Genomic DNA, 11,628 nt, shown 5'->3' with positions numbered 1-11,628 from the left:
GATTTTTGCAATGTTTTCTAGATGGTAAAAAGCTGCAGATGTTCTTGATTTGATGTGGCTTTTAAAGTTCAAGTCTGAGTCCATTATTACCCCTAGATTTCTAGTCTGATTTGAAGGTTTTGGAGAGAGAGACTGGAGGTGACTGCTGACACTTTCTCTGTTTCTGTGGGCTAAAGACTATGACTTCAGTCTTGTCTGAGCTTTAAACCTGATTTAGACGGGTTATAGATCTAGTTTGTATCTGGTTTAGATCTGGTTTGTACCTGCTTTAGACCTGGTTTATTCCTGGTTTAGGCAGTTTAGACCTGGTTTAGTCTTGATTTAGTCCTTGTTTAGACCTGGTTTATTCCTGGTTGTGATCTGTTCTTGTCTGGTTTAGATCCGAGAGCTTAACCTGTACTCCGAGGGCGACCTTACGCCATATAACCAGGTGCTGGAGAGTTTCACACTGCGGCGCTGCTGGGACGAGTGCTTGGACAGAGCCAAGATCCACGAGAGACGGACTCAGATCCATGACTTCAACAGGTACTGACCGTGTCCTATCAGAGATCAAGTGACTTAAGGCGGTACTGACCAGGTTCGATTGCTGAGTTTCAGATGACATCAGAACATTGTATAGACATGATCTTTAATACAGATGAGGGCAAAAAAAAAGCAAAGAGGGCAAAGTTAAAAAGCTTATTTGTGTTGTAACGAGTTCTTGGTTCAAGTCAATAATAGAAAAAAAACAAGTTCAACTGATGGTCTGGTCTTGTTGGATTTGGATCATAAAAACTAATCCGGTGTGTTCTGGTTTCAGGCAGAACCGCTGGACAAAACGGGGTCTGGCTGTGGTTCCTACAAAGTTTGGCATTGCTTTCAACGTGGTCTTCCTCAATCAGGTCGGTACTGTTCAGCCAGTGATTCTAGTTCTCATGTATTTAGTCCTGATTTCATTCTGGTTTGGACCCGGTTCAGTGCCGGTTTAGTCTCAGTTTAGTCACAGTTTAGTCACAGTTTATTCACGGTTTACTCACGGTTTAGTCCTGGTTTGGTCCCGGTTAAGTCACGTTTTAGTGCCGGTTTAGGGCTGGTTTAGTTCTGATTTCATCCAGGTTGAGTCCATGGTCTAAGTCGAGTTCTTGTTGTGGTTTCAGGCCGGAGCTCTGGTTCACATTTACACCGATGGCTCGGTTCTTGTGGCTCATGGAGGGACTGAGATGGGCCAGGGACTTCACACCAAGATGATCCAGGTACAAATCAGACCAGTAAAGTCCTCCTGACCAGGACCTGATCATAATCTATATATAAATGGACATAGCTAACCCGTTGGCTAATCCGCCAAGTTCCAAACACAAAATTAACATGGGCACATTTCACTATTCCTCTGTCGACTCTGGCTCCACTTCACTTTTATTTCTGTAACTGCTGTTTACAGATTCGTCATTCTGGCCTTAAAATGTTGGTCTTAACCCACTCTACCTGGGGTTTCTCATTTCACTGTTTGGTCCCTAAAACAAGATATGAATATACATAACAGACCAATCAGGTTCTTTCTCCAAGGCTGCTGCCACTAGCATTAGCAACAGGCTTAATTGACAGCCTTACTACACGCCTGCTCTCTGCCAAACCAGTGGTGTAGGTGGAAAGGGGCATTACCTTCAACAGCCTTGCTCCTGAGTCTTTTGTTTGCTATGACAGTTGCGGTTGGATTTCCAAATATGGAACTGGGCTCCACATTAACTGCTTTGACTACTAGCCTCAGCGAGCATAATTAGGAGCTGAACACTGGGTGACATCTCACTCTCTCTGTCCACTTCTTTATACAGTCCATGGCTCAGGTCTGGAACAGGTCTGACCTCTCTTTCTCCACAGGTGTGCAGCAGAGCTCTGGGCATTCCTGTGACAAAGATCCATGTTTGTGAGACAAGTTCTCACTCTGTGGCCAACACCAGTCCCACCGCAGCTTCGGTGTCCTCAGACCTGAATGGAGCTGCGGTGCTCAATGCCTGTGAGATCCTTGGTCAGAGACTACAGCCCTACAAGGACCGGGACCCACAGGGTGCCTGGGAGAGCTGGGTAAGGACTGAAATAAACCTGAACCACGACTGAATCAGGTCTAAACCAGGACTAAGACAGGTCTTGTTGCAGGTGAAGGCGGCATATTTTGACAGAGTGAATCTGAGCGCTAACGGCTTCTACAGGTCAGACACTATTCTGTATAAAATGTAAAATATAATAAAGAAATGTCATAGGTTCAGTTAGGATTAGGGGTTCTGGTTAGGGGTTAGGGGTTAGGGTTAGGGTCGAGGTTGGAAAGTGAATCATGACATACTCAGGTTTATTTTATTTCATGGGATAAATATGTCATAAAGAACACACTTTAAAGTTCAACGATACTCAGTTGAATAGATTCTTTAGAAAGACCAGAGTAACCTAATCTTACCCCTTAATCTAATTGAATCTATTAAAATAAAGAAATCTTTTCTGGTATTTAGTTTGAAATGAGATGTAAATGCTTCCAGTGACAGCATTTGATTTAAGCAAGGCAATTCAAAACATAACTAATCATCATTAATTTAACATTAAAAGAGAACAGTGAAGAATAAAAACCTTTTAGTCATATGCGCAGCTATGACTGAATTGTCTTAACGCTTGTTTGGAGAGGCTAGTTAGCGATCCATTACAATAGTTTAATTTACTGGTATCTTGTATCCACACTGATTTGTTAGATACAGTGGCAGAGTAAATCCACTGGTCCATATTCACTTGTTGCTAGTAAGACATAGATCTGAGTGTCATCTGCATAATTTTAGTAGGATACAATATTGATGTGTGCAAACTGGCCTAATGGCAGCATGTAGAGATTGAACAGAAGGGATCCCAGGATTGACCCCTGGGGGTTAGAGTTTCTAAACACAGAAGTGATCTCTAACCCCTAACCCCAACTGCATGAATTAAACACTATATAATTTTATGTCCAAATTACCAGGACTCCAGGTCTGGGATATGATTTTGAGACAAACTCGGGGCGTGCGTTTAACTATTTCACTTACGGTGTGTGCTGCAGCGAAGTGGAGATCGACTGTCTAACCGGGACGCATAAGGTTTGCACTGAGTCATTTCAAATCCCATTTCAATATTGTTCTAATTGTCATGTGTTTCATTTCAAATATCGTTGTCATGTTTCTGTACAGAATCTGAGCAGCACGATTGTGATGGATGTGGGCAACAGTCTGAATCCTGCTTTAGACATCGGACAGGTAGGTTTATCTATGACCTGTATGTGGAGCTGTGTTCATTATGTCTATATAATCTTTTTTATTTAATGTTCATTCATTACATGATTATTCTCACTGAAGCATCAAAACTATGAATGACACATGTGGAATGCGATAAACAAAAAATAACTCAAAATTCAATTCAATTCATTTATTTTTGTAATGCCCAAAATCACAACAACAGTTGTCTCGAAGGGCTTTCATGTTTTGGTTGATGGGGGAAACCGGAGTACCTGGAGGAAACCCATCCAGGCACGGGGAGAAACATGAAAAACTACACACAGAAAGGCCTGGGCAATCCGGGGATCCAACCAAACCCTCTTGCTGTGAGGCATGAGTGTTGCCACTCAGCCACCGTGCTGCCTACGCACAAAAACAAAACAACAGGAAAAATCTGACAAAACAAGAAAAATCGGCCAGGCGAGGAGGAGGAAGACCAGACGAGGAGGAGGAGAGCCGGGCGAGGAGGATGAGAGCCAGGCAAGGAGGGCGGCCAGGTGGGGAGGAGGAGAGGATCCAGCTGTCATCGGGGCATCTGAAAGAGTTACACTCCACAGGGGGAGTGGGACAGGGGACAACATGTGAATAACATTGCTGATGAGAAAATAGGACAAAGCAGAGGATAGTGCTCAGGTTGCCATACTTCCCCCAGCTAGTTTCTCCTACTGTTTGGCTGGTACGGGACAATAGCATCTTGCAGATAGGATGGGGCCATACCGTTTAGGGCTTTGTATGTCAGGAGGAGGACTTTGAATTTGATTCTAAGCTCGACAGGAAGCCAGTGCAGATATTCTAGTACAGGACTGATGTGGTCTCTTCTTTTAGTTCCTGTTAGGACTCTGGCCGCTGCATTTTGGACCAACTGGAGGCTCCTTACAGTACTTTTGGGGCAGGCGGCGAGCAGAGAATTACAGTAATCAAGTCTGGAAGTAACAAATGCATGGATGAGTTTTGTTGAGTTGAGTCAGCATCGTTTTTAGGTAAAATATTTCTAATTTTAGTTATATTTCGCAGGTGAAAGTATGCAGTTTTACAAGCTATGTTTATATGGGCTGTGAATGAGAGATTTTGATCAAATAGGACTCCAAGATTTTTTACAGTAGGGCTAGAAGCTATACTCACATTGTCGAGTGAGATTATCTGGTCTGACAGAGAATCTCTTTGACTTTTGGGACCAACGACAATGACCTCTGTTTTTTCAGGATTTAAGAGCAGGTAATTCAAGGTCATCCAGGTTTTGATGTCCTTCACACAGGCACTGAGTTTATCTATTTGATCAGTCTGATTTGGTTTCATTGATAAGTACAGCTGAGTGTCATCAGCATAGCAGTGAAAATTAATGCCATGTTTTCTGATAATGTTTCCCAATGGCAACATATACAGAGTAAATAGGATTGGACCAAGCACAGATCCTTGTGGAACACCACAGGCTACTTTAGAACAGGGAGAGGTGCTCTGGTTTATACTAACAAACTGGTACCTATCTGATAGATAGGATTTAAACCATTTGAGGGCGGTCCCTCTGATTCCAATGTCACATTCTAACCTCTGCAGTAGAATGTTGTGATCAATGGTGTCAAACGCTGCACTGAGGTCCAGTAGGACCAGGACTGAAGCCAGCCCGTTATCAGCAGCTAGTAGTAAGTCATTTGTTACTTTAAGCAGTGCAGTCTCTGTGCTGTGGTGAGCTCTGAATCCAGATGGGAATATTTCAAATATATTATTGTCCTGCAGGTGGCGGCAGAGCTGTTTCACCACCACTCGTTCTAGAATTTTTGAGAGGAAGGGAAGATTAGAGATAGGTCTATAGTTGACTAGTTCATCAGGATTTAGGTTAGGTTTTTTCAAAAGGGGTTTAATCACAGCATACTTAAAGGACTGAGGAACGTAGCCATTTTCTAACGACATATTTATTATGTTATGGATGGAATCTATTATTAGGGGGAGGGCTTCTTTGAGGAGTCTGATTGGAATAGGGTCGAGCAAACAGGTTGATGGTTTTGACGACATGATGGCTGAGGTAATCTCCACCTCATCAACAGGAGTAAATTTATTTAATATTATTAGAGGATCCATGTGGGATATTGGTATTACAGACTGGATTAGCTCAGAGCTGATTTTTGGAGTAGCTTTGTTGATTTTGTCTCTAATGGTTGTAATTTTGTAATCGAAGAAGTGAAGAAAGTCATCACAACTAATGTTCGAGGGGATAAGAGACTCATTAGCAGTGTGGGAGTTTGTCAGCCTGACTACAGTGCTGAACAGAAATCTGGGGTTATTTTTGTTTACTTCTATTAGATTTGAATAGTATCTGGTTCGGGCTTTCCGCAGAGCGGCCTTATAAGTGAGCAGGCAGAGCTTCCATGCCTTCAGATCCTAGTAGTTTAATGAATACTTTACAATTAAATGTCCAAGTTGACTGAATTTTGCTCTGTTTTCTTAGAAATCTAGCTTCTCTGGCAATGTCTGCATTTCTTTTCGTTAAATGATCGTTCAGGTACACATTCGTCCCCTTTAACTTCTTCCCCTGTTTCATGAGTACATTTTTTTGCTTACGGTTTACAAACCTCAGTATGATCGCTGGCTTAGTCTGGCTGTTTCTTTTTGGCAATAAGTGACATGCTTCAATGTCCCTAGAGTCAATAGTGATCCCTTTGTTGTCCAAAAAAGAGATCGCCTGTTGTTCGATGGAGTCCAGGTCCGGCTGTGTCGGCTCCGTCTCCGCAGTCGCAGCCGCTCTTGCGTAGGTGCGGGGCTTGGAGTTAAGTCCGGTGATAACGACATCATTAATTCGTGAGTACTGTTCCATATCCGCCACTCTTTCTTCAAGCGCCAGTATTTTTTTGTCCTTCTCCTCATTTTGTTGCTTTAGCATTTTTATTTCAAACATTAGTTCCACAATTTGTTTCTGCTGTTTCGAAATGTTAGCGATGTCTTCAGTCATCCGTTGCAGTGATTTCTGTATATCTTCCATGTTCATTGATTGAGATAGACACCTTTACCCTGTAAGTTCATTCACACGGGCCGTCAAGTTGTTTCAGAGGTGCAGGGTTTTCAGCCCAAGGCTGAACCCGCTGGCCATGGTGAGTTTCAATGTCCGTGCATCGTCCCGTTTCTTTCCCGTAGTTCACAAGTCGTGTCGCTGCCCAGTAGCCGCTGTCTAGCCAAACAAGCACTAGCAGCTGATTAGCTTACCGGTTAGCTGGCACTTCGGGAAGAGTCACAGTTTTTATCCAGGACAGAGAGTTAAAACTTTCCCAATCTGACGGCACAGATTCTGTGATGGATTTAGGCAGTGGTGAAGTTAGATACAGCCTGTTTATCTAACTTTTTTGCTACTTTTCGCAGCGCATATCAACAGCGTGCAGCGTGCAGCGTGCACCGGAGATCCTGTGGGACTTCCACATACACACTGACAGAATGGTGATGGACCAACCGGATGCTGTAGTGGTGGATAAACAGAGCAAAGCCGCTGTGGTGGACTTTGCAGAACCAAGTGATGGGAACATCAGGAAAAAGGAACAAGAGAAACAACAGAAATACCAGGGGCTCAAAGAAGAGCTGGAAAAGGCCTGGAAGGTGAAGGCATCAGTGATGCCCGTGGTCATCGTAGCACTTAAGACAGTGAAACTGGAGGAGTGGCTACAGCAGATCCCAGGAAAAACATCAGACATCTCCGTTCAGAAATGTACTAGGAACAGCAAAGATACTGCGTAGAACCCTCAAGCTCACAGGCCTCTGATAGAGATGCTCGGGACAGATCTACCACACCAGACAAGACCCAAGGTGTAGGCTGTGCAAAGAGGCCCCTGAGACAATCCAGCACATAACTGCAGGGTGTAAGATGCTGTAGGGAAAGCAAACATGGAGCGGTGTAACCAAGTGGCGGACATAGCGTACAGAAACATCTGTGCACAGTACGGACTGGAAAGTCCGAGATCAAAGTGGGAAACATCACCTCCAAAGGTAGTGGAGAATGATTGAGCCAAGATCCTGTGGGACTTCCAAATACAGACTGACAAAATGGTGATGGTGAACCAACTGGACATTGTGGTGGTAGATAAACAACAGAGCAAAGCCGTTGTGGTGGACATCGCAGAACCAAGTGATGGGAACATCAGGAAAAAGGAACATGAGAAACTAGAGAAGTAGCAGGGGCTCAAAGAAGAGCTGGAGAAGGCCTGGAAGGTGAAGGTATCAGTGGTGCCATGGTCATTGGAGCACTTGGGGCAGTGACCCCCAAACTGGAGGAGTGGCTATAGCAGATCCCAGGAAAAACATCAGACATCTCAGTCCTGAAAAGTGCAGTACTTGGAACAGCAAAGATACTGCGCAGAACCCTCAAGCTCCCAGGCCTCTGGTAGAGGTCCCGAGCGTGTAAAAAGAGGGGATGAGACCACCCGCGGAGGGTGGTTTATATATAAACAAATGTGTGTGTTTCACAGGTGGAGGGTGCGTTCATGCAGGGAATTGGTCTCTTCACCCTTGAGCAGCTCCTTTACAGTCCAGATGGGGTTCTTCTGACCCGAGGACCGGGAACCTACAAGATCCCAGGGTTTGGAGACATTCCCACACAGCTACAAGTATCTCTGCTCAGGGACGCACCCAATGACAAGGCACTCTACTCCTCTAAGGTACTAACACAGGACTAACCTGGGTCTGAACCGGGTGTAAACCAAAATTTGACCTGGGACCATATTGGGACTGACTGACTGGTCTTTGTGGTTTTGGAGATTGTCTGAATGACATGTTTCCCTTTTTTTCCAGGCAGTGGGTGAGCCACCTCTGTTTCTCGCTGCTTCAGTGTTTTTTGCACTGAAAGATGCAATTGCTGCAGCGCGTATGGAGGCAGGGCTGAGCGGTCCATTCCGGTTGGACAGTCCGGCCACAGCAGAAAGGATTCGCACGGCATGTGCCGACCGCTTCACCAAAATGGTATTACATAATTCTATTTGGTATATATCATTATATCATAAAGCATGTGTACAAATTTACACATGACTTACACACTTATCTAAACCCGGTCTAACCTTGGTTTAACCTGGGCCTAAACTGGGTCTAAACTGGATCTAAACTGGGTGTAAACCTAACCTTGGTCTAACCCTGCTCTGTTGTCCTCAGTGCCCTGTGGCTGAACCTGGGACCTACAAACCCTGGGCTGTTCTGGTCTGAACTAGACTAACACCAGACTGAACCAGAACTCACACAGGACTGGGCCTGACCAGTGCTGATCCTCTAAAGAGAAGACTGTAATATTTTTGATTAGGCTAATATTCGATGCTGAATCTAAATCTGACTTCGATTTAACCCTTTACTGTGTCACATTAATTTTCATTGTATAAAATCTTTGCAATGTGTAACTGAGGAAAAAATATTCAAAACTTAAGCTGATTTAGTGCACATTATAATTCTAATAAATATTTGAACACAACAAACTTGATGCACTTTTTTTGGAAGTGAAAATAATCAACAGGAGAAGCAGGACTGAACGATGACTAAAACAGGTCTGAACCAGGATCTAAACTAGACTAAATCGGCATTAAACCAGGTCTAAACAGGGTTTAAACCAGGTCTGAACGAAGGCTAAACTAGAGTTTAATCAAAATGAAATCAATAATGACATTCAAACATGTGCATTTAAGCAGATGGCCAAAACACTGTGAATGGCTGTTTATTCCATTCATTATTCTCAACAATACTATGCATTTGAAGCTCTCATGAATTAACTTTCCTGGTGCAGCACTGGATCTCAATAATAACTGTGACCATAGTCTATCGCTGTGACCCAATGCAGAGAGGATGAAAGGATGATGTGACAAGAAAAACTCTTCCCTCAAACAGAGCACATAAACAAAGGTTTAGTTTAATGAAGCACTGGGTCTAAATGCAGCTCTAACACTTTACGTTTGCCTTTACACACAGCATGCCAGGGTGGCCCAAGTCTGTGCACTAACCTACCATCCAAATCTGACCCTGTCTAAATAAAGGACTTAAGTCTGTGCCCATCTCCACCCAGGGCCATAGAGAGTTTTGATGTTCCATGCAGAGTTTTATTGGCAAAATAACAGCACCTGAGATGAGTATGTTGTGTTTTACCTGCACTTGTCCCCTGGCTGCTGGTCCACCTATCCCTCCCTCACTCCTTTTGGTCTCTTAAGGAGGGCATCTGAATCTCTCATTTGTGCTCACAGCCCCTTCCTTTAACCATTCAGACTTCTACGTGCATGTACAGTGGGCACAAAAGTATTTAGTCAGCCACCAATTGTGCAGGCCTGTAATTTTCATCATAGGTACACTATAAGAGACAGAATGTGAAAAAAAAATCTCTGTCTGATTTTTAAAGAAAAAAACAAAAAAACAAAAAAAAAACAAACCCTGAATCGCCACCTTAACATGGTGGAGGGGTTTAAGCACCCAAATGAGCACCCTGGGAGCGATGTTGTTAGTGGCTTCATGCTCCTGGCAGGGTCATCCACGGCAAACAGGTCCAGGGGGAAGGGTAAGACTAAGAGCAGTTCAGAAGCCTTCCATGAGAAGTACACAATCATGGCCAGTTGCGTCACTCGGACTGGCATTACCGGAGCCCCACCCTGAAGCCAGGCCTGGCCCCACGGGGCCTGGCCAGGCTCAGTGCAAAGGAGCAACGTGGGGCTGTCTTTCGTGGACTGTTGTGTCAGCCTACTGTCCAAACAGCAGAGCAGAGTACCCGGCCTTCTTGGTGTCCTAAGACAGTGCACTGACTGGGGAGTCTGTTATTCTCCTGGGGACTTCAGTGCCCATGTGGGTAAGGACAGTGACACTTGGAGGGGCGTGATCGGGAAGAATGGCCTCCTTGATCTGAACCCGAGCGGTGTTTTGTTATTGGACTTCTGTGCTAGCCAGTTTGTTCACAACAAACACCATACTCAAGCACAAGGGTCTCTATCAGTGCACGTGGCACCAGGACAACCTAGGTTGGAGGCCGATGATTGATTTTGTTGTTGTGTCATCTGACCTCCAGCCGCGTGTCTTGGACACTCGGGTGAAGAGAGGGGCTGAGCTGTCAACTGATCACCACCTGGTGGTGAGTTAGATCCACTGGCAGAGGAGGAAGCCGGACAGACCTGGCAGGCCCAAGTGCATTGTAACGGTCTGTTGGGAAGGTCTGGTGGAGCCCTCTGTCAGGGGGGTCTTCAACTCGCACCTCAGGGAGAGCTTTTCTCAGATCCCAGGGGAGGCCAGGGACATGGATTTCAAGTGGGCTGTGTTCTCCACCTCTATCGTCAATGCGGCTGTTCATAGCTGTGGTTGTAAGGTCTGTGGTGCATGTCGCTGATGAGTACCGGCGGGCCAAGTGTGCCACAGCTCATGCTGTTGCGGTGGCAAAAACTGTGAGTTGGGAGGAGTTCAGGGAGGCCATGGAAGAGGACTATTGGGTGGTGTCAAAGAAATTCTGGCAAACCGTCTGACACCTCAGGAGGGGGAAGCAGTGCTTCACCAACACTTTTTACAGTGCAGGTGGAGACCTTCTGACCTCGACTGGGGATGTCGTCGGATGGTGGAAGGAATACTTTGAGGATCTCCTCTCAGGGTTTACATTCTCATTCCCTCGTGCACGGTAGGGGTAATACACACTTGAAAATAGTGATATACAAGTCTAAAACACAATGAGAAAACAACTATACTGTAAGCTCATCTGCAAAGAACCAATACAAAATATGACTTGTAAGTATTATAACGCAATTTAAACTGTCATTTTCTAATTTAAATTAACCTGTTAATGATCCAATGGCACTACCTCGGGCCGTACCCCCTACTTTACAACTCTACAGCAATGTACATATACTTCTGCATCACTGACACAAACAATCTACACATTACATGAAAGCTACGGCCTTCATCTTTCCGAATATGCAAACCATTTTCACCTGCAATAACCACTATGCTGACGGGAAAGTACTTTTTACAGAAAAGCCAAAAATTTTGATTTGACAGAACCAGAGCTCTTCAAGTTAAGTGAAGTCCAAACATGCACATATTCCCAGAAAGTTGGTTGAGAGTATAATCCAATGAAGAAATTATGTCCACAAAATAAATTAGAACCTCCATGAATCTGCTGCATGAAAGTATTTCAAACGTGATATCTGCTCTGTCACTTTTTTTTGCATTTTTTTGGGTTTTTTTTCGTCAATTTCAAGCATAATAAACTTCAGACAGCACCAGCTTTGCTTCTCATTGCTAAACACATGTGTTAGCTTCTGATTGACATCAAGGTTGGCCAATAAGGTGGGGGGTTGTGGGTTTATTGAAGCCCTAGACAGTGAATCAGTGCTGCAGATAACTGAAAGTACACGCTCCTCTCTCCCCCTTGTAGAATCAATCAATTACA

The 11,628-nt window shown here is 44.4% G+C and overlaps 1 protein-coding gene across 1 annotated transcript; it reads left to right on the top strand.

Annotated features, from left to right (window-relative positions):
• The first annotated feature begins 369 nt into the window (after positions 1-369).
• On the top strand, positions 370-8,445 carry LOC117373102 (xanthine dehydrogenase/oxidase-like). The gene is made up of 10 exons (XM_033968957.2): positions 370-525; positions 800-881; positions 1,137-1,232; positions 1,855-2,058; positions 2,131-2,183; positions 2,972-3,086; positions 3,177-3,242; positions 7,706-7,894; positions 8,028-8,195; positions 8,382-8,445. The coding sequence occupies exons 3-10, from the start codon at positions 1,200-1,202 to the stop codon at positions 8,430-8,432; spliced, it is 879 nt and encodes a 292-aa protein (XP_033824848.2). The 5' UTR covers positions 370-525; positions 800-881; positions 1,137-1,199; the 3' UTR covers positions 8,433-8,445.
• The last annotated feature ends 3,183 nt before the right edge of the window (positions 8,446-11,628 follow it).

This window comes from Periophthalmus magnuspinnatus, chromosome 7 (genome assembly GCF_009829125.3).
Source record: "Periophthalmus magnuspinnatus isolate fPerMag1 chromosome 7, fPerMag1.2.pri, whole genome shotgun sequence".
Lineage (NCBI taxonomy): Eukaryota > Metazoa > Chordata > Actinopteri > Gobiiformes > Gobiidae > Periophthalmus > Periophthalmus magnuspinnatus.
Note: the sequence above shows the minus strand (reverse complement) of the source record. Positions and strands in the feature narration are given on the sequence as shown.

Coding starts and splice junctions, on each gene's coding strand:
- LOC117373102 (XM_033968957.2), top strand. CDS start 1,200: ATGGGCCAGGGACTTCACACCAAGATGATCCAG. Junction 2,059..2,130: donor AGGGTGCCTGGGAGAGCTGG/GTAAGGACTGAA, acceptor GTCTTGTTGCAG/GTGAAGGCGGCATATTTTGA. Junction 8,196..8,381: donor CCGACCGCTTCACCAAAATG/GTATTACATAAT, acceptor TGTTGTCCTCAG/TGCCCTGTGGCTGAACCTGG.